Source organism: Erithacus rubecula (assembly GCF_903797595.1).
Source record: "Erithacus rubecula genome assembly, chromosome: 3".
Classification (NCBI taxonomy): Eukaryota; Metazoa; Chordata; class Aves; order Passeriformes; family Muscicapidae; genus Erithacus; species Erithacus rubecula.
The window spans coordinates 74,370,369-74,394,526 of NC_136689.1; the positions used below are offsets into that span (position 1 = coordinate 74,370,369).

The 24,158-nt window shown below is 34.3% G+C and overlaps 1 protein-coding gene across 12 annotated transcripts in view; it reads left to right on the plus strand.

Moving 5' to 3' along the window:
- The window catches only part of CDH18 (cadherin 18), a 478,444-nt gene that overhangs the window by 443,700 nt on the left and 10,586 nt on the right, over positions 1-24,158 (plus strand). For all 12 annotated transcript variants that reach the window (XM_079299710.1, XM_079299712.1, XM_079299713.1 and 9 more), the window contains 3 exons: positions 1,564-1,700; positions 12,847-12,968; positions 19,429-19,546. In XM_079299710.1, the coding sequence (XP_079155836.1) occupies positions 1,564-1,700; positions 12,847-12,968; positions 19,429-19,546 (377 nt within the window). The remainder of the gene's footprint in view (positions 1-1,563; positions 1,701-12,846; positions 12,969-19,428; positions 19,547-24,158) is intronic.

Sequence of the window (24,158 nt, forward strand, 5' to 3'; positions counted from 1 at the left end):
GGCAAACAACAAGGATAATTGTTTTTCCAGAGAAACATAAAATGGGTAGCAACATAGGTCTACTGTCTCTCCAACAACTCCCACAGTCATACAGCAGGGCTTTCACTCTTCATTATGTTGAAAGGAAAGATGGAGAACAGGCAGAAAGAAATATATTCCATCCTAGCTTTGGTTGCTTTGATTTCCAGTGACTGAACTGTAGTTCTTTAGCTGACGGAAATACTTGAGGCATGGTAAGAAATTTTGGAGTTCCACAAGGCAAGATAACATACTATAAGGAAGATATAAAAACTTCTTGCGGGTAAGAGAGGTGGGTTCAGGTTCTCTTCAGTAAGGAAGATCTACCCAAAGTCACCAAATCATACCTAGTTTTTCCACTGAGTGTCCAATCCTTTGACCAGTTAAGGTGATTCACTCAGATTTCTGCTTTCCCTACTAAGTGCTTTCTTTCTTTTACTTTTTCACATCATCTCTGCCTTTAATATATCATTCAATTAAATATGTGTTGGTTTGTTTGCTTTTGTTTACACAACTGGTATAAATAAGTGGATTGGGAAAGGAATAAAACATATTTTTAATTGTTTTGAGTTTGATAACTTTTATTAGTGTCACTTTTTATTAACTAGGAATTACACTTCTAATGATGTAAAAATAAAAGCAATTGGGTGGGACAAATAAATAATTTTGACTTTTATATGCCTTCCATATATTAAATATATATAGAATTTCACAGAATGAAAGCAGGAATGACAAATTATCGGGAACATTAGTTATGGTATATAAAATAATATTTTTCTTTTTTTTCTTTTTTTTCTCTGGAGTTAGTTAAGAAGGCTTGGAAGGGTTGTGTAATTGCTGTGTTTGTTAAAAGCCATTGTAAATGATTCCTGCTTTGAGAAAAAACATCTTGTCAGTCTCTTTTTTTATGTTCTTTCCCTGTGCTTCCATTACCCACTTCAAGGCTTTTACTTTCTTTGCTAGGCAAAGTGCCCGGAAACCAAGGGAGGTAAAGTAGGGAAGTTTAGTTTTGCTTCTAGGGTAGTGGTACAATGGCTGCTCTGGGAACCAGATGTTTCTGATTCTCTGTAAAGGTTATGTTCCAAATGGCTTATGTGTCATCTTGTCATTGACTTCATGTCAGAGAGGCATGCTTCAAAACAGGAATCGAGGCTGATCACACTGGTTTGCAGTGACAGACAAATAACCTGAATTATAATGTCTTAGTATTTGCTTTCTTTTCTGCTTTTCCATTTCATGATTTTCAGTCAAAATACATGTGTATCTTACCTTTGACAGAGTTGTATACTGCTGTGTAAAATACCACCTGTTAGCAATTTGTATACTTGTGACTCGTGGTGGAAATATCGTTATGTATCAAAAGAAATAAATGAAAGAAATTAAATATGGTGTTACTTTGGGTTTCTCCAAATTATAGATTTTTAGGTGCTTTTTTTAAATGTCTATAATTTTAAACTATCTAAAGCAATATTCTTGTATAGCTTTCTGTTACTTTGGATTATATATACAATAATGAATATATATTTATTTTATATTTCTTCATAGATATTTCATTGATCATAACACAGAAGAAGATAGGTATTTCACGATTGATGCTAGTACTGGGACCATTAAGACTGCCAAGATCTTTGACAGAGAGGAGACACCTTGGTACAACATCACAGTGGCTGCTTCTGAGATAGGTAAATAATTTATTTGGCACATAGTATGAAAAATAAAAATTAGAAAGAAAAATAATCACTTTCGGATCTTAAGAAAGGCTACCTTACTATGTTACGCTGTTTTTAGCACCAGTGGGTTTTTAGCTAGTCCGGATAAAAAAGAGTTTTCTGTGTGTGTGTGAATACTCTAACTCCACAGAATAATTGAACAAAATGCCACATGCCTATGTGCCACCTGTGCAAATCTGCCACATTTCTCTGAGTGGGATATAAGGCTGCCAAGTTACCCAGCAACATTTCTAAGCATTCAATGTCCTAAAACCAGCAGCTTGTCCATTGGTGTTTCACAATTCATATGTCTAAGAAGTTAAGACTATTTAGTACTGTCTGAGAAATGAATCTTTCCTTCTTGTATCTACTATCAACTATTTCAGCAAATTGGATGCTAATTGTGTGCCCATGCTGATTTATACTTCACAAATGCCTAGTAGTTCCTAATTATGTCTCTGGCCTTTTAATAGGCAAATTACCAAGTTAAGATACAATAAATACCTGTGTGTTCGAAAGTTCTCTAACTCTGATGAATTTCCATTGCCTCTTATAAGCCTTTCAATGATTAAAAATCATCTGGCTGAGTATTCCAAGACAAATATTTCTACTTGAGACAAGGAGAGTTTAAAGAGCTATTCAGTTAACCTTTTTATTACAGGGTCTTTTATTTTTCAACAATCAAAGTTTCACATTTATAAAACTCAACAAGGCAAATGAAGAGAGAAAAAGTCCCATCCTGGACTGATAGATTCAGTCCTTCTAAGCACTATTCATGATACCATCTTACAGTGGCAGTGATTTTGACCAAAACTGTGAAATGCTTTTGTGTATATTCATTTATTCATTTCCCCCCCCCCTTTTTTTTTTTCTTTGTTTCTTTTCTTTTATTATAAACTGCAGGTTTAGCCTCTAACAGGTTGCACTGACATTATTAAGCCTGATCTGCTTTCATCTGTTTCATCTCTAGGTTAAAATTTAATCTATTCTGCTACTACAGCACTAGCACATGCTACAAAATAAACAGCATGAATGTATTTCATAAAGGCAACAAATTGTTTCTTATTATTGTACCTACACTCACAACTAAATTGACATTTTGGGCTAAGTGCTTTTCTATAGAAAATGATAGGATCTAGAACTTTATGATTAGCTCTTTGAAAAGGTAAACACTAACACTCTTGTGTGCTTGACAGTGTTGTCATATATAGAATGTGCTATTTCAATTCAGCATGAAATAAAATATATTTAAAGCCTAATCATAAACAGGTGCACACTATTAATTCAAAAACAATGTTTAAAAGCTGCATTGGGACACTGAAAAAAAGGAGTCGTGATGAGTCCTTTTCTGGAAACCATTGAAATGCAACTATTTTCCAGAAAGAAATCTCAATAGCATAAAACTTAAGCATAGGTCTCTCCCCATTATTTGTTTTACATAATCAAAAAAATGCTGGTACATGTATCATGCTAAGTATGAAGAAGGAAGATTATGTTTATAACTAAATCAGAATTGAATTAATTATAAGTATCACACCTTTCTTTTTTTTTTTTTTGTTTTGTTTGGGGTTTTTTTGTTGTTTGTTTGTTCGGTATTTTTTTGTTGTTGTTGATGTTGTTGTTGTTTTTTTTAGACATTTTGCTTAGAATTCTCTGCTTCAGGTGCATTTTGCTACAGGAAAACAGAGATCTGATTTTTTTTGTCCCTTGCACGGCCTTTGTTTCTGTTAAAGCTGAGGCTAGAAAAATAAGCAAATCTATAGTGTCAGCTGGAAAAACAATTCATTTATGAAAGAAGGAGGAGACAGTAGTGAAGAAGAGATGGATGACACACAGACTGACAGGCAGCCTAAATGACAGACAGCCTTTCCTTGTGTCTACTTCCTCAGTCTTTTTCTTATCTGCAGTAATTTGGAAATTACAACACTGTTCTCTTCCAAATCCATTATGAACTTAATAATTGAATCTATGTGGAGTAGGAAGCATATGTTGTGCATTGCCAAAACTCTTCTTTTAACTGCTATGTATCCCATATCTAATCTTACAGCTTTTGCTTTCAAGTTCAAGCACAAGGTATTGCAGAACTAAGACTAAAGCTGAAATATCAGTCAAGGGCTATGACCAAAGTGTTATTCATTTGTGGGGATGGTATTCCTCAAATTTATTTGACATACTAGAAGGCATTTGCTGTTTCTGACACCATTTGCTTGGCCAAGGACACAGCAGAACCTGCAAGGACCATAAACATAGTATTCCTTCAGCAGCAGGAGGTGCTCTGAAGGTATAAAGTATTGATTGTAGTTAGTTTCTTGAAGTGTTTTCCTCTCTTGACTTTGTGCTACATTTCCCTAATAGAATTCAGTTTCTACCTATCATCTTTTGACCACTATTTGTAACCAGGCTTATTTTACATAAATGAAATTTAGAATCAACATTATATTTCTACCCCCAAATGTGTGATATCTTCATGCTTCAGCCTTTTTCTTTCTGAATCTTTCATAAGACATTTACTTCCACTGTAATCTCTGTATATGATATATAATTTCTGCATTGGTCAAATGTCCTCTCTGAAATCTGAGGAAGTCCTACTCCTTTGCTCTGTGGGAGTAATGCTGTTGTAATAATCAACAGGTTTTTCTGTTTGTCCTGTTACTTCTTAAAGTACACCATTATTATAAGAATGGATAGGCAATCCTTTCTTTTCTTTAACATGCATTGTTCTTAAACAGCAGCATGCAGGGAGAAAGAGTGGAATTTTCATGTCCAGAAGTATCTACTTTGATTGTTCTCGTATTGACACTTCCTAAAATCTCTTTTTGGTATTAGAGAATAAGATGATAAAGTAGTACTATTTTTTATGTCGAAGGATATAGAGATCAAATCTGATATAACTAATAGTAGTAGTAATACTTTAAAATACAGACTCAAATAGAATTATTGCCATTTAATTGACTTCTTAGGAACTCTGAAAAAATTACAAAAGTCTATTTGAAAGAGAGAGAAGATAGAATTTGCTTGACTCTAGTAAAGGTTTTTGAACAAGTCTTTGACAAGAGTAATGAGAATAGGAAGGTACAGAGCAAATGCACAGTGTTTTATAGCAGATGAAAGACTAATTTAGAGGAAAGAAATACAGTCATAGTAATACCGAGAATACAGTCTGTCCTTTTGGAAGTGGAAAAACTTAAGGCTGAACTATTTTAAGGACTAGTATAGACTCTGTCAATTAGAATTCATTATAATGGTAGCACATAATGATAGGCAGTGATTCAAACTCCAAAATTATCTCCCTAGCTGGTAAGAATTAAGGAAGATTGAGAGAGATCCATGTTAGAACAAGACACATAGAAGGATGGGCTGGATAAATGAAAGGTGAAGTAAATTGAAAATTGTGTGGAATGGCAGGTTTGAAGGGCTGTAACTAGAAGCCCAAATTGCAGCCTGGAGTCGAGTCACTAGGAAGTACTCCCAGTGGCTTATGCAGGATACAATGCTCTTTAATCTCTTCATTCGTGAGGTGGCATGTGGAGCAGTGTTGTCTCAGCCACTCTCACTCTCTTTGCAAATGACACAAAACTGGAGTGCAGGCTGATACATCAGTCTGTCACGTTGACAACCAGAAGGATCTCAACAAGCTAGACAAATGGGTGAACAGGAAATGAAGAGAGGTTTAATAACAGGAAATGCAAAGTCCAGCACTTGGAGAGGAATAATCAATCCTATGCACCAGTTCATATGCAGGTGAGCAGCTTTTGAAAGAAGGCTGTGGTGGAGATCCTGGTGGATGAAAGCTGGACATGAGCCAGTGATGTGCCCTTGTGGCAAAGGAGGCCAATGCCATTCTGCCCTGGATGAGAAAACCTATGGTCAGCAGACTGACAGAGGTGGTCCTTCCCCTCCACACATCCCTAGTGAGGACATATGAGGAATGCTCCTAGATCTGGGCTCCTCAGTACAAAAGAGACATGGATATACTGGACTAAGTCCAGTGCAGGGTCATGAAGTTATTAAGACTGGAGTATCTGTCATATGAGCAGAGGCTGAAAAAGCTGGGATTGTTCAGCCTGAAGATGCGAAGGCTCAAAAAGAGCTTAACAAACAAAAAAACCCCACAAACAAAACCAACAAAAAAGAAAAGGCAGCAAAAAGAAAAACCACAAGCACAAAAACCAGAAATCTTCACGGTGTTAAAAATGAGATATTGGAAAAAAACAAAACCAAAGCCCAAGCAAACAAATATATTTTTCTCTGTTTATTCTTCTGTATTTATTTTATGCATATTCCTTAAAGAACTTCAGAGCAAAAATTACCAAAAGTCTTGAGTTAGGGCAGTACTTCATTGACAAACTATGCAATACCCATTGTGCTATGAAAAGGGTACCAGGAAAAAGTCATTGCAAAACCTACTCAAAAAATAACTTTTAGACTCATTTTAATAAAGTGCCAACAAACCTGCTCAGAAGTTAAATATGTGGAAAGTCAGGATAACTCAGAAGAAGAAAAGGTTGAAACAGTTATTTTAAAAGATTTAGTGTGAAAAACATTAAAGTGCCTTTTCTAATTATAACATAAGTAGTTTTTAATAAGTCTTGGTGAAAACAATAACAGAAAGATACAGTTACATAATTCAGAGGAAAACAGTTTCACAGAGACAAGTAATAATATACAGCAGTGAAATATAAAACCCCCTGAGATGCTGAGTAATGAAAGTTCTATAATTACAGCAAATAAACAGATAAAGTGTATTGTTATTTTGAGGTGTGGTTATATCTGTTCTATAGAATCACAGAGATATTGCTACCCATATTACCATCATTAAACAGTAAGTTATGAGAAGAATTTGTCAGTTCTTTTTCACATTTTATGTTTACAGAAAAGAAGTTATTGAGTTTTGGGTAGGTTATTAAAATAATAGCACTACATGAGGCTGTCATACAAAGAAGGATAACTGAAGCTAGAGGGGAGATGTGAAGTATACATAGTGTTTCTGTTAATGCTATTAAGAGGCAAGCTGATTTATTTTACAAAAAGTGAAACCAAAAGACAAAAATACACAATTAATTTCTGTTTATTTTGAAACACATGAAAGAAATATATGCATTGCCTGAAGGAAATAAGGCCTGGGAGAAATAGCTTCCTGGCATACAACACTAAAAGAAAGGAACAAGAATTTGTGTCAATCTATTTTCCGATTTTAAATTTTTCTCCATAATCAAGAATAACTCTAATAGCTTGTGTCAAATAATTAGTTTTTAGTAAATGTGTCCTTTACAATATCTTTAAGAAAGTAATCTAAATCAGGAAAAAATGCTGTTGCAGTTTTATAAACTCCTAACCATTTGTATCTGGAGGACAGCAGGATGATTATGTAATACCAGTAAGTTTGTTTCTAGATTTGTGCCTCAATTTTCCTTTGAAATTAGTTTTTTCTTACAATGTTATAAAATGTCATAGTGATTTTCGGTCTTAGTTTTTTCCTCAAAACTATTATTTTTTGGCAGCAATAGAGAATAGACTTAAGCAATGAAACTCACTACTTTTTGAAAAAAAAAAAAATATAATTAGAGGGAAATATTCTTTTGTATTTTTTTCTATACTTATGATTAGCTCTATAGGTACATTACAGAAACAGAAATCAAATTGTTACCAGAAACCCTGCCTTCACCAAGGAAAAAAAATATCACATTAATTCTTTATCTTTGACCCCACTTGCATTCTGCCTGCTAGCTCAGTTTCAGTAAAGGTAACATTTACTTTATTTTTCAAGGCAACAGAATCTGCCACAAAAGTATTTCCCTGAATCTGAAAGAGATTAAAGTAGATTGTAAAAACAAAACTACAGTGTCTGAGTTTTGAGACTGTATTGGTCTTGGTGCAGTGACAGTGACCTGGATATCTTCTCTTTTTACTGGTGAGAGCTGGACATAGCACTGGTACCCTGTCCAAACCTAACAGTGACACACAGTTTACTTCCAGCCTTGGCAAGCTGCCTACTAATGCATCACAACAATATGAATTTATAGCATCATATAACCATTAAGGTTGGAAAAGACTTCTAGGATCATTGAATCCAATCATTTAGCCAGGAGAAAAGGAGGCTCAGGGAAGATGTTATTGCTCTCTATCTCTGCCTGAGAGGAGGTTGCAGCAGGGTGGGGGTTGAGAGAACAGAGGAAATGATTTACAGTTGTACAAGGGAAATTTTCATCTTGATATTAGGAAAAATTTCTTAATTTCCATCTGACAGGATGGTCAGGCATTGGAACAAGCTGCCCAGAGAAGCAGTGGAATAACAACTCGTGGAAGTATTCAAAATCATGTGGATATAGCAGCATCTGCTGTTCTTTTAAATGTGTTTATCAATGCAATACAGAAAGCCTACAAAAAAGCTATTTTAAAAATTCAGCAGTTGTTGAAAAGTAGTTACTTCTCCCTCCTGTTCAAGAAATGATGCTTCTAATTCAAGTTTCAATGCTTATTCCCCATTTATATTGGTTTAGTCATTGGATTCTAGGCATGCTGGATTTTTTTCTCCTGTTTCTTTGGGAAAAGCAATGATGAATATATTCTTACATTATCATCTGAAAATGGGGTAGGGTATGGCTCTTGTTAGCTACCAAGGTGGGGCCCCAGAGAAGGGATGGAATTTGGAATCATATGGCATTTATTTCCCTCTTTGAAGCTTTCTGACAGAAATCTCAAAATGGACATTTCTGGCCACAGAACCAGCATGTTTTGTGGTGCCCTGTTTTAATCAGACAGTCAACACCAACATCATCTGAGAGAATTTTGCTTGTATTAAGGCAAGAGAGGGTTTCCAGTTTCAGAGCTCTAAATATTTTTGGTCTACTGCAGTGTTATGATTATTACTATTGCTTCTGTAGTTGCTGCTGCCATTATTACTACTGTAATACAAGAGAAGTGAGCAGTGCCTTCAGCTTTGTGTGCATCAGTAAAAAATTAAATTTTGCTACAAGAAACAAATAAGAACATTTGCTATCCATCTCCAGGTGATATTATTTAGAAGTACCCACTTTCTTAAAAAAAAAAAAAAAAAGAAGATTGGAACTTTACACTTATTCTTAGATTCTGCATAATTTTCTCCTCGATAGAAAATTTAGTTTATCAGTAATATACCATGCTGAGTTAAACCCAGTATTTTATTAATATTGCCACCATTAATATTGCCACATTCTTTCATCAATTTAACCTTCAGCAGTATATTTTATCCATCCTAGATCTATGTTTATTCTTCTAATCTTTATCAGAGAAATGTGATGAGTCCTTTGTATTTCTCTTTAAAAAGTAATGGTATACACAGCTAGTTGAATTTCCTAAATATTGATTTGCATTGTAAGGTCCTGAAAAGATGTCAAAATGGGGTTTTTGTAGTAAACGGTTATGAACCAGTCTAGATTTAGTTAACTTTAAAAAAAGTAATTTAAAAAATCCAAGAAAACAAAACAAGTGCATTAAAAATCTTTCCTTTTCAATAGGAGTTTTAAAGTTTGCCCACAGAAACTAATAGAAGAGAAGTCTTGAATCAAGGCTTCACATTGGCTGTTAATTGAGTCTTCTGTATACTTAGAGTGGACTTGGCAATGGAGGATCTGCTAATGAAATTGATTTACTTTACAGATGTTTAGTATTCTGGAAGAAGAACTATTTATTCTGGGAAAAGTCTCAAGCAGAAGAAAGTAAGTCCCTAGCATAGGTGAATCAGAGCAATGTTTCTGCTTCAGTTACCTCTTAAAACAGAGAGCATTCATTTAAAAAAATAGATTCTTGGGGCATAATGCTAATAGGATGCAGAACATTTTGCAATGCACAGACCTGAAATGTATGTCAACACAGATTATCTTAAAACTGGAAATCTGCACAAGTGATACAAGAAATTTGTCTAATTAAGAAAAATGTACTGTTAAAAGTGCCAGTTATTAGATCAGTTTGGAGATTGAAGGTGCACTGTATTCTTGAAAAAGACTGGAGTATATGTTGATTCTGAAGATCAAAACTTAAAAAAAGAAAAGGAAAAAATCATTATATTTCCTTCAATTCCTTCTCATTCTTTTCCCCCATTAAACTGTTCTGTCGCTTTGCATGCAAATTCATGTTGTATGCACACTGTTCAAGACTGTTTTGGTAGGTGATGTTAATACTGTACCATTAGCATTTTGTAGTGAGTAGCCTGTCAGTATGGAAATTTGCCTGCAAAATTCAGTGATCCCATGAGGTATTGGCTTCCAGAGAGTTACTAATATTGTTACATTGTGCATAAAGACCTCTTTCAAACTGATGAGGTATTTATAAAGTATTTTTACTGCAAAACAGCTGCAAAACAAATAAACTTTCTGAATCTTCATAAAATCTCTCTGCAAAACTACTGCAAACATAACTGACTAAGATTGCTCTGGGTAGTAGTGACAAGCACAGAAGAGGACACATTCCAGGTGGGGCAAAGAGGTCTTCAGTCCTGTACTGAAACAAAATATTTAACTCTTTTTGTCACACACTGGACTAAGAAGGGTGATTTTTTTTCTTCCCCAGTAACTATTCCAAACATGCCAGTCCTACACAGCAGTGCTTTATCTGTGGTACCCACTGCCCTGTGTTCTCTCAGCTTGTTTGCTCCCTTCCTCTTAGGCATGTTATGCCCCCTTATACCTTTGAAGATGGCCGTGCTTTGATCTGGAAACTGGACCAGTGACCTCCAGAAGTCCATTTCAACTAAGATTTTTCAGTGATCCTATGATTATCTGATAATTACAACTTCTGTTGCCCTCTTGATAAAACTCCACCAGGTTTTCTGTAGTATTAAGATGCTAAAATTCTTTGTTATCATTTCTGAATCTCTTCAAAAATTAATTTATTACTCTTTAACCCTTTACAATAATCCCTGCTTTCTAGCTTCTTATTATGCTTTATGTGCTCTCTCTTTATGTGCATTGTGGTCCTTCCTTTCATTTATACCACTTTCTAGTTCACACACCTCACAAATTATGTTCAGAAACCTCCACAACAAAGCTCAAGACCAAAGTTTTTTGAGCCATAGATGTAATATTCTGCAATTGTAATAATAGGATTTTTAACATTTTATTGTCTCATTACAATGACAGAGGGCACCACCTAAATGAGTTGTAGGCTACATTTAAGTGAGCAGCAAGAAATATTAAATCTATACAGCTTGCGCTGTTCTGTACAATATTTTGACCTACTTCCAGGAAAGGAACAAACATCTTTTTGTATTAAGACTTATACTCCACATGTCCTGGAGAGAAGATTGCTTCCATCAGAAAAAAGCAGCAAAGATAGATAAATGGCTCTCTTCTCCCAAATACTTAGTGGGCAGCCAAGTGTCATTCTTCCCTCACTTATATATCCCAGCATTTTAACTTTCCTCAAAGTTTTCTACTAAAAGTGTTTTTTAGATACCAATAGAAAGCCTCATTCTTGCATAAACACAGTTGAGATAGTCCAGTTTAGTCTCTTAGTTCACCTCTTACAGAGATGTTCATAGATTCAGTGTAAAGCTGTAAAGTTATAAAGAAAAAGCCACTAAAGCAAAATTTCAGCAAGATAATGGAATTTGCAAGCCTATAAATGTCTTCTGAGCATGTTCTTCTAACTTCTAATGCTAATGGTAATTGGGAATAGCATTCCTCTGTTAGTTAAGTCTTCGGTTGACTTTATCTCCTTACTATTAACATTTTGTGGGGATGATTGACTAAGTTTCAAAAGTGAATTAAAATCATTGTGTGAACATACACAATAGTTAAAAAAGAGAATGTGAAAAATCTGAGGAAACTTCTAAGACCTAGATGCTTTGGCTAATATCCCATGTGAAAACAGTAAGAGAGATCTCTCCACTTGTCAAATAAACTTCAACATTCTCATTCTTTCATTGTGAGCTGGTGTCTAGTCAAAGCTTTCCAGAATTCTGAGCAGAGATCATTAAAACTGGACAAATACAAGGCATTTTACAAATTACCCTTTTTGACAGAAACATGGTAAGGATTAATTATGATCAAAATAACCATGGTGAATGAGGTTCCACCATGAATGAAGCTTGGACTACTAATATTTTTTTTTTTTTCTTCTTATGAGAACACACAGGGACATGAACTTTTAAAATATCAATCTATAATACTCCATTCTTCCATTTTATTCCATTTAAAAGATTGACTTATTGTCTTCTGCTGATAATCTCATTTAGTTGGTGAATGTAGGATGAAGTTCATCATCTAACTGATTGATACTTGTATAGAAACCAGAAGGCATGTAGTAGATAATTGTTAAAAGTTTAAATACATATTCCTTTCAACAAAATAAAATTAACTTAGAAGTAAGAGCAAGGGTGTTGTGGACTGAAAGGAAATGAGTTTGTTGGGGCTTTTTTCTCCATTTTATCATGGAAAGTGTATTCTTATTGAAAGGATTCTATTTATTGTGTTTTTTGAGGGTGTAATCTTTCTGAGGGTGAGCTCTCATGAAAGTACTGATCATAGCTTAAGGCTCTAATACTTAAACATTGTTTTCTTTGTGCAAAAACCAGACTCACTTCTGCTGAATTTTCTTTCTTTTCTTCTGTTAAAGCCTCACTCAATAACTATTGTGTGAAATACCATAGTAACTTATGAGAAACCAGAACTCAAGCTTGGGAAAAGCTGATACATACCTATGCATTTTATAACTATATTTGCATTTTATTTTCTAAACTCTTTAAGGAACTGTGAAAAAGAAAAATGCTTTCATATTTTTTTGTATTAGATTTAATTTAATACTGGGAGGAAAGTTTAACATTCATTACCAAGAAATTGATCATTTCTTAGCATACAGTGTGACAATATAAGTCCAGCAGCTTCCTCCCACTTCATTTCCAGAGTAGCTTGTATTTAAGTGACTTAAGGCTCATGCCATACTTCCCACTCTTTTTAACTGCTATTTTTTCAAAACAATTAATGAAGCATAACAAACATCTTTTAGTATGTTGTTACCCAAATTTCTGTAGCTGAATCCAGTTTTCATCCAGTTATTGTGTTAATAAACCACTTTTAAGTTGAGGATGACATGAAATATTGAGTATTTCAAAAGGCTTAATATCATCCTGTGTTTTTTGCAGACAATCCTGGACTAGTGAGCCACGTTCCAGTTGGTGTTAGAATCCTGGATGTCAATGACAATCCTCCTGAGCTTGCCAGAGATTATGATGTAATTGTCTGTGAAAATGCAAAGCCTGGTCAGGTAACTCTCACAGCTATATTTCTTCCAGTGATAAAGAGCAATTACTTTGTTAATCTCCCATATGTCAGAAATTTGGAACATATCATAATTATTTCTTATTTCATTTTAGCATTTTGAATTTGACTGAAATTTTAATTGTGTTATGCAAAAGGTAGAAAATTTTGGCATTTGTTCAATATCTCTTCCTTGTTGCTGCAAAAAATTATACTCAAGCTATGTTCTGTAAAGACAGATAAAACTTTAATCTCATCAGATGAGGGATAGAATTTGACAAGCCACTATCCTGAACAAGTGAATGAAGCAGATTTTACATCTGTCATCCGAGTCCCACAGTGTAGCAATGGTTCAAAGGCAGCTCTCTGCAATGGCTGGTGAGCATGGCTCACAGCCTCACTTTGCTTGGTGGTTGCCCTTGTCTATAAAGGGTCATTAAAAGATCTTGAATGTGTCTTTCACAATTGTGAACATGGAGAGGGCCAGAACTGCAAATGAATAGCTGAATATACTCCAGCCACTGCTTCTCTGATCAATTCACATTATTGAAGCCCAGGGTTTGACAATTTTGCTAAATGCTTTTGCTTTTCTGCATAGGTTGAGTTTTATCCACAACACAGTGTTTATTTTGCATTATTGCACAGGCTGTATGTTTTAGTTATGAGCTCATATCTTTCCTGAGGAATATATTACTAGTAAGCATTATTTTCATCAAATCCTTAAAAACAGTGTACACAAATGCACAGTGTTATATTTATGTTTTTGAAGCTGAGACTAAAAAAATGCTATACATCATCTGACTGTAGCCTAATGGAAGTTATCTTTACTCCACCAGTAGTCAAAAACTGGCACCTAAAGCCCAGTTTAAGAACCTAGCAAGTGTGTATGATGCTGCAAATACTTCCCTGGTATCAGATCATTTGAAGGTCATTTCCTGATCTTAATGTGGTTTGTGTATTTTTTAATAATCCTTTAATAACCATCTCATATGACCCTGTCTAACTTTTCCTACAGCAAACATAAATTTTTGATATCTCCTATCTCACGCACCAAGGAATTTTGCAGTTTAATTGCATTCTTCAATAAGACCTAACTTTTTTTTAATCTTTTCTTACTGTCTTCAAACAATATATACCAGTTCCCTTGGGAGAGAAAGAGGTAGTGCAGTTGATCTCTATATATTATTACATTAATAAATGACATGCATTAATCTCTTGTACATTGTCCCTTATGTGTCTCTTGTCCAGACTGGGTCAGTCCTACTTAAGTGGGGTAATTGGTGATAAAGCCCTTCCAGACTTTTGATCATTAATCTTTTCCTCCTTCAAGCTTTCTCCAATTTCTCTCTCTTCACCTTGAGATAGAATCAAGATTCAACATGCAGTTAGTTATGCAGTGGTTTATAATTCTTACAAAATGCTTCATAATATGTGATGCTCTATGCGTTGATCTTTAGTTCTTTCATAGCAATTTCTAAGAATTACTCTGATTTCTAATCACTATTAAAAATGGAATGCAAAATAATTATCCCTGCCATAACACCAATATCATTAAAGATAATACTCAGTTTGGAGATCACCATTGTGTGTGAAGTTAAGACTTTGTATCTATATATAATGAATTTCATTTCTGTTTGTATTGTCTGGCTGCTGAGTATTGGAAGATCTTTAATGTCAGCCCTTCGTCTTTTCTTCTTTGAACAATTCACTGTCATAAGTAGATTTGGTGGGCTGATAATCATACTCTTTATAAGACATTAATTATATAATACAATATACAATAATTATTTATTATTAAGACACTGATCAACAAATGGCCCAGCATAAGCAGGAAATCACTATGGCTTTCTCTCCTTGTGTAATATACAATTTACAGAAGAGATCCTATTTCCTCTCTTTAGAGAAGTTATGTGTTCAAGGACCTTCCCTCGTGTCTGATGACTGTATAGTGTTCTTCAGTGCTCTTATTGAGACACTGGAAGATCCAAGTAGCTCTGTCTGTCAGCTGAATATGTCTTATTAAATGATTATTAAAGTAAAAAATAATATTCTGAAAACCTCAAATAAAGGAAAATATATAGAAGAATTGGAACTTGTAAAACATTTTGTAGGAAGAAAACAATCTTGTTTAAGCATTAGTTGCAAATAATTTCAACTTTTTCTGATATTTCTAAAATTATATATTTTAACAATAAATGTTTCATTCTTATAACCAATAATAGGGTAAAGCATGCAGTGAAACTATCACAGAAATGTTCTTTGCTGGGGCTGTTGTTGCTGGTATATAGTGAATATTTTCTAGAAAAGTTTTAATTCTCCAATAGTAGTTTTACATATTATAATTTGTGGTCAAGGTCATTAAGGGACACAATAAAATTTGCTCACGGTTTGGGTCAGCCTTGTACTTTTCCTTGAGCTACTGTTTGACCTGTTGTATTCTTCATCTAGCAGGGCTCCTTGACATATGTGTTACGAACTACTTTTTATTTGCATTTCAAAACAAGGTTTCAGAAAAATTCTACCACTAAGCAAAAGCCAAAACAAAACATGAAAATTCACATCTTTTGCTCATATGTTACCATCTAGTCTAAGGAAAGAAAAAAGTAAGAGGGTGCTCAACAAATATTGGGGGGGGGGGCGGGGGGGCAAATAAACTGATTGCAAAAGAAGACAAGTGTTCCATATGCTAAAAGGGGTTCCCAGCTGGGTGGTTTTGAATCACTGAAAAGACAATATGCCTTTGAGTTATCCACCATCCTGTGACTATGTTTCGTAAGATTTATGCCTAAATAACAAATTCTGTACTGCTGGGGACATGTGCATGACTTAGGCTTCCATGTTGCACTGTTCTCTAAGATTCATCATTTCTTTCCTCAGCACATCTATTTTGAAATTTTTATGTGTGAGATAAACTAACCAAGAGATAGTCTTTGAAAGACTTGTTGTGTTTGCTTGTTTATTGTCAGAAGACCTTTCTATGGAATGAAATCACAGTATAATCTGATTGAGGAGGCTGTCGCCTGTCATTTCTCCCTCCATGGCTCTATTTCTTGGAAAAAAAAAAATAAATAAATAAAAAGAAAGCAAACAAATTAAACAAACAAACAAAAAAAGTGCTTCAGTGTTTAATGCTTAAGACTTAAGTGACCAAACCTAAGGCATGTTAAAGCAAATGCTTATGATGAAATCATCATTTCCATGCTGAAGTGACAGCTTTAGTCACTTAGCAATCATATAGTTGAGAAGATAGACTAAGTATCTGCAACAGATTCCAAGTGAAGCCTGGTTGATATTATATATTAAAGAAAACAAAGTAACTCTGATTTGATCTTAGATGACATTCAGACTAGGAGAATACTGACTTCTCGACATATACTGATTTTGTGAATGACTATGAAATTTAATCAATGTTGGAAAATGACATTTTGCCATCTTCCAAAAAGGAAATCAATATTAGCTGGCAAGGAATGCCTCTGCTATGTGTTTGTCATGTGTATATTTGCTCGTTTATTGATTCAATTCTAAAATATTTCTGAGTAGAATTTAGCACCTGCTCTCTGTCCTCTCCAATTAGCTCTCCTCAATTCTTGAAACTCTCTTTTCTTGTCATTTCTTGCCTTTAAAAAAAATATCATGAACCTTCAGTTTCATCCTAACAGTGTTTTCAGCTGGGCTTTACTGAAGTTCAGATTATATGTCAATATTTTTATTTTAATCAGGCTTGCCAAGGTACACATTAATGTCTGTTAATAGGCTATTAAGTGCTTGGCCAATTAATTAGAAAAGGGTTAATAATACATTTGGGTGTCAAGATAATACATACATTTGTTTCTCACTGCTGAATGAATGTCTTAGAAAACTTTTCTGAAAATGTGCGAACTTTCTGTTTAAAAACACAACAGGTCTCTAAAAATCTCTATCCAATTAAAAATACAATATTTATTTTCTATGATAAAAAGAGTAACTTTTATACCATGAGGTGCTGTGCTTTCCATATACATTCATGATTTCAGGGAATACTTGAATTTACATGTTGAAATCAGGGAATATAGAGAGCAGATTTTGAATTATAAAGTTAGTCTTAAAACCAAATAATATTTACACTAGTCATGTGTCACTGAGGCCTTGATCAAAGGTATTTTTATTGCAGAATGACATGCTCTTGAAGCAGCATTCTGTAAAATGTCACTGAATGTTTTATGTAGTATAGTGCAATGGGATGAAAATTTATCCACCATGCTGTCAAATAAAAGCTGAAGCTGCATGGCAAATTGATTTATATTTCACTGAGAAACAGCACTGAGGATTTAAAAAAATATTTAATAAAATAATATCTTTTTCTTATAGTCTTACATCTCGTTTTTGTAGATGTGTTTGGTATTTAATGGCTTTTTTAGTATTTGAATAATAACAGAAATTGATTCTTTGGAACATATTCTTCTATCACCCCTATTTTTGCCTTGCTGTGCCAAATATCATTTCAACATCATGAACTAAATATATATATAGCTAAGAAAATCCTATATTTCTGGTTTTACATGGTAGTTGCACTAACAATTTTGTTACTTTTTCAAAATTCAGTAGTAAAAAATTAGCTTTTGCCAAAATTTTCAATCAGTATTTCCATGACTTTACTAAAAGTCATAGGCATAATTATAGATATTTCAGATTTTTTCAGACTGATCTTACTCTGCTCCACTTCAGCAAAAAATACTATGACAAACTAGTAAAATATTATTGGCAACCATCACAAGTACTGTTAATTGTCTCAGATGTGTATAGTCAATGCAATGTACTTGACTGTACATAGTAAATGGAATAAACATTGTACCCTAATGAGTTGTCATAGTTTAACTCCAGCTGTAAATTCATCCCCACACAGCCACTTGTTCACTCCCCCACCAGTGGGATGGGGAAGAGGATGGATCAGGAAAGCAAAAGTGAGAGAGCTTATGGTAGAGGTAATGACAGTGTAATAGATATAGTCAAAGCTGCACATGCAAGCAAAGAAAAGCAAGAAAATCACCATTTCCCCTGGGCAGGCAGGTGTTCAGCCATCTCCTGGAGAGCAGAGCAACATCACATGCAGCAATGCTGACTTTGGAAGAAAAATACCATTACTCCAAACATCTCTTCCTTTCTTTCTTCTTCCCCCAGCTTTATAAGTGAGCATGACATCATACAGTATGGAAAATCCTTTTGGTCAGCTGGGGACAACTGTCCTGGCTGTGTCCCCTCACAATTTTTCCTCACCCCCACCCCCTTGCTAGTGCAGTGGTACAAGAAACAGAAAATACTTTGTGCAACCCCTGCTCAGCAATGATAGAAACATCTCTGTGTTTACCAACACTTTTCCCAGCACAAATCAAAACCACAGCGTCATACCAGCTACTGTGAACAAAATGGATTCTACCCCAGCCCAAGCCAGAACATGGTATAAAAAATATGTTTGTCTTGCTTCTCTTATGTGAATGGAGGTAGAGAACTCTGTGGTGTCTTTCAGTTTTAAAACAGACCAAGCCACTGGAGTCTGTACTGTTTATTTTTCAAGTTCAGTCTAGACAGACTGCAGCTGAACACTGAACAGAAAAATTCTTATGAAAAGAGCACTTTCCCTCCCCCTTTTATGTTTCCCTCAGGATATCTATCAGCTCTGTGCAGCAGTCTGTGTGGGCTTCACTGCCTATATCACAGGAACAGCTTTTATTGGATTCCACTTTAGCACTTGAGTTTCAAGACCCAGCATGAAAATGAAAGCAGAGGTAGAAATACTGTTTGGTCCCACATTCCAAGAGCTTAGATCAATTTTAGTTGAAAGTAAATTTAAAAACCACCAGAGCTTTCGAAGCCAAAGGTCCTACCTTTCAAAAATACCTCTCTCAGGCATGGTTCTGGCTACATCCAGTTCTATTGCTTTTTAGGCAAACTAAACTAAAGCCAGGAGTGACTGCTGTTCTTACTGTTCTGTTCTCTGACAATTTAAAACTGATTCTTAACAGGAATTTTTTGGTAGAAATATGGTTAGCAGAAATATTTTAGTTAATTGTTTTTCCTTACCAATATGGAAGTATATTTAATTATTAGGACAGAATGCAGATGATACTTCACATAGACCATCTTGGTTCAGTCTTTTAGTTCCATAAAAACAGATATTTAGCTAAACCTATAATTCAGGAAGTCAGCAGGATACAATGCAGATGGTGTTAATCTCTATACCAGGTCTTGACCGTATCCAAACATCAGAAAGTATAGATCCTTTAGATGTTTTTACCTGGCTCTGAAGTGTGGTTCCTAAAATATTTCCTGCTAGAGAAATCGAGTTAATTGCACAGTCATTTCATCTGTTGAATTCAGCATCAGTCAAGTGGAAAATTAAAATAAGGTAAACTTGAGCATCCTGCTGAGGTCAGGTACTATAAGGGTAAAGTTCAAATTTCAACACATTCACTGTTAATTTTTTGTTTCAGGTAATTCAGACTATCACTGCTACTGACAAAGATAACTCTGCAAATGGTGCAAGATTCCATTTTTCTCTTGATGAAGGGCTTTCTTTGAATCCTAACTTCACTCTAAGGAACAATGAAGGTAAAACAAATACATAAATCTCAAAGAAATGGACTTCTGCTTTGTCTGGGGTGAACATAAAAATTTCCATGCGTTTCCTGACAGAAGCAGAAAACTGTAATATGTAATGACTGAGCTGTTGGATATCAAGGACATGTGTACACAACATACTGCAAACCATGGATAATCAGATATTGCATTTTGGATTTATATTCCACTTTATTTTAGCATTTACACTTCATACTTTCAGGAAAGTTTTGGAAAAGTGGATTAATGAAAAATATGTAGATTTGGACTACTTTTGGGTGAAATAGCACTGATTTGGTACTGTCAAGGTTATTGCCATTTATTGCTTAAAGGTGAAAAAATAAATTAAGGGGCATCAAAATTGGAGTTTGTGCTTACTTTTACAAATATGACATCAAGAGCAGGTCCTTCTATGGTTCCTGGATTATAGTCTATTGCTTCATGCCAGTCCTAAGAAAGTGTGTCTAAACATTACAATCAGAAATTCATAATTTATAGACTCAGAAGGAAGACAGCCCTCAGAGTCCCCCAAACAAGTGTTTCTGAACATTTCTTAAGTGAAAAAACTGTCTAATCTTTCCATAGCCCAAACAAAAATCACCCTTTCCCTTGATCAAGTATATCCTTGTGGTCTCCACTTTGCAACCTCATGAAAATCAGAGTAAACTTTGAATGTTTGTTTAAATTTTCCTCTTGAGATTTTGTGTATGTGTGTATTGTGGGGCTTTCTTTGTATGCCTGTGTGGAAGTGCGTGGGATTTGCTTTATTTTACAGTTATATATTTGTAGTACTGCTGTGGAATACATTCCAATATCTAACAGATCACTATTCCACTGTAATGCATTAACTCCATCATTGGTATATTTGGTACATACAGTGATATTGAAACAATTCTATATGGACATTTTATCTGTTTGTAAAATTGATCAGGGAAGGAGACTGTATAATTTTCCTAAAGAATCTGTTCCAGTGTTTAACTCTACTTACGGCAGAGAAAAAAAAATCATGCTATTTACTTGGAATACATAAATGGATTTCATATGCAAGTTCCAAAAGAGATCAATAAATATATATCAATATTAATAAACAATCATAAGTATTGAAGGGCCAATTCATATATACAGATATTCCCTAAGTGGAACTGCAGATTTTGCCAGATTAATGTATCAATCCCTCTCAGATTGTGATGGAACATTATAGAAAAAGTCAGATTGTTGTTTCTGAATGAAAGAGGTGTGCCATTGCATATTTCTGTATTTTGTCTGTATTTCCAATGAATTTATTGAGCATCAGACTGTAATTTCATGTGAAATCATGTGCATGTTCATTTCAGTACAAGATATTTATATCAAAAATTTGAGTTTTTTTAAATAGCTCTACTGAAATTGTGATTAATTGTAGAGTAGATATTTTATGGTTTTGAACATATTTAAAGCTGGGTCTGTATTATGTGTGTTCATTGCTACAGAAGTTATTTAACTACACAGATTTATAAGTGGGCATAAACTTCTAACAAATATTTGATGCAGCAATGTCATGTTCATGTTTTGGACAGAAATATTTAACTTTGGATAGAAGCACTTGGTGCTTTTTTTTAACTTCCCCAAGATCAGTGAGCAATGACTTAGCAATCAACAGCTGAAAGCAGTGTTTGGACTACACTAAATTGGATTTTATGGGGGGAAGTAGAAAAAGAAACTGGCAAAGATGCCTTTTAAGGTAAAAGCCTATTGTGCATTATGTTTTTATTTCACCTAAGGAAGAACAAAATTATGCATTTCCTACAGCATCTTGCATAAAACATCTCACACATAGAGAGTCTCCAAAAATGCGACTTCCAAACTGGCCATATAATTAAAAAATGGCTGCTCAACTCAAACCATAACAAGAAATTTATCTATAAAGCAAATGCATAGTTACAATTTTACTTTGTACAAAACACTTTGAATCTATTGTTCAAACATTGTCCCTTATTGGCACCTTTTCTTTGTGACACAATCTATATATAAAATATTAGTGAAACACTATGAAGTACATGCGCAATATGCAGCTATTTAGCATTTATGACTTTCGTATTTCTCATCTGCTTCTATTCAGAAACAGATATTCTATTGTCTTCTACTCTAAGAAATAGCAGGAAGAAGGTGGGCAGAACAGGCTTTTCTTATATCTGTGACAAATTTTCACTTTCGAAAACTCATGTTTTTGAGCATCAGGCATTAAAAATAATCAGAATGCTCTGAACAGAAGACAGTTGCTATTTTTACCTCTGGATTTCCAAATTCTATAAAGGCTGTCATTATGGGAGGTTTTTATTTCTTTGTTTGTTATGTTTTTAAAGAAAAAACTACAAAAATTGCCTTAAGAGATTTTTTTTAATGTTTTGCAGAATGATAAAACCCAAATTCTTGATTTCATGTAGCAAATTGTACTCAGTAGTAGCTGTATCTGTCTCTAGAGACCTATATTTCTCTTGCAGTCACCTTCTAATTCAGTCATCTTTTCCTTTTATTTCTTCAGAAAAAAAAAAGTTCAATTTCATAAAAATATCAGTAGGTATTTCTTCCCCTCGTTTTCATAATCCAAAACAACAGTTTTATTCTTGTACCCCAAATAGACTTTTGCATGTAGGTACCCCTATTCATTTATTGTCTGTATACTCCACAGCAGTGCACTGTGTCTTAAAATATTTATGCTTGTGTCTATGCACTTTGACTGAAATCTAGGGCTTGTACAAGCATAAGATTCTGTAGGTTTTTTCCTACCTACCTGTATAGATTGCAGCAATAAGCAATCCCAGCATGCACATGATCCAGCTCAATAATATACTATGGCTTCAACAAACTAAATAGGTATTAAAGCCTCAGTCAATATAACTGATCATCTGACCAGTTAAAATTTCATTTCTTGGGCCTGAACTTGTGAATTTTCTAAATGAAAATTTCCGCAGTTTTAAATCTCCATTTGTGGAATATTCACCCTCATAATGCAGGACTTAAAATCCTGAGGTAAATGTAGCTCAGGATAGTAACAGGACTTTACCAAATATAACATCCAGCAAAATTAAGAGCTCCTTGGATCCCATTCTGTAGTGTGTTGGTGCTACAATTTTCATTTGAAAGAAAAAAAAAGAAGACAATACAGAATATGATAGTTTTTCTCTACTGTATTCTTAAGGCACAAAAGATTCTTTGTTGCTATTTAAGTTTTATTGCATGCTTTAAAAGTATTGTTCAGAGAGAGTAAAGACTTGCAAGTATGAGCAAGAGGACAGACAACAAAATGATGCAGTGTCTGTGCTCATGTAAGCTGGGCAGAACAAGACCTGGAAAAGAAATTATTTGTTATACAAAGGAAATGCATTAAGTTTTAATAATTTTCTGCAGCTTTAGAGAAGCTAAAAAAGAAAAGAAGCCTTTCTCTTTTTTTGTTTGAGAATTGTACTTATTAAGGTTTTTCATCAAAATAATGTTGTTTACAATCTAGTCTGCCTAGGAAATGGTTACAATTTTTATTAAAACCTGAGAAGCCAAGTACTTTTTCCTCTGTATTTTATATTGTAGATCAGATTCTACATAATTCATTTTATTGTTGTCTGTGTTCTCCTCACTTTCATTTTTAGGAGATTGTCATAGACAATTTTGTAATCCTTTTTCCTAATATCACAAACTTACACTTTTTGCCTAATCAGAAATATCTACTTTTGCATATCCCATTAAAAACTCTGCAGGGTAATGTGGGGCTAAAACCATCTGTTTTTGGCAAACCAGAATAAGGACAACAGAAGTTCTGTTCAATAGATTTGTTTTTATGTATTGAATTCTAGACTTGTACTTTTTTTTCTTACCATAAAAATAATATTTTTCCACATGCTTTAAAAACTGTGGATATATTTGTCAAAGTGTTTTAGTTCGATGAAAAATGCATCTGAACATGTCATATTTCCAAGCATTAATATGTAGATACACTTCTCTTTCAGAATTTGCAAAGTATCTTTCAAGAGATGAAAAAGCGCTGATCCCTCAGAGAACAGTTCACTTACAACATTTAAGAAATTTCTGCACTGTAAAGCACTGTTTTGCTGGTGCTATTTTTTAACACAAGATATACAGTTTACCATAGATGCTTAGTGGTATTGTACATTTCCTGGACAAGAAAGCTTTATGCAGATAATTGACACATTCACCCAACACTGCCAGTAAGATCTGTGCATTCTCTTACTTCAATAAATTGAGATTACTGACTTCTGGTAGCAGAATAAGTTTAGCTTACTTTCAATGAAGAACAAATCCCTGGAGGATGCTTAGCATTTTTTCTCCTTTTATTTCTTCAGGACAAAGGTTTCATATCACAAAAGTATTTGAAATTTATTTTTCCCCTCTGCCCACTTATCTCAAAGATCTGGCCCTTTGATTATTTCCCAGTGATGGAGAATATTCTGGAATTGGAATAAAGGTATGCCATTTTTTTGATACTATAATTCTGGAGATTCCATTTTTCTAATTTTGTGTCAGAAGAACCACTAACACCCACAGATGTAGAGATGTGTTTTTCTGTAATATCTGTACAAAAAACCACAATGAATTCAATGCAATCTGTATAAAA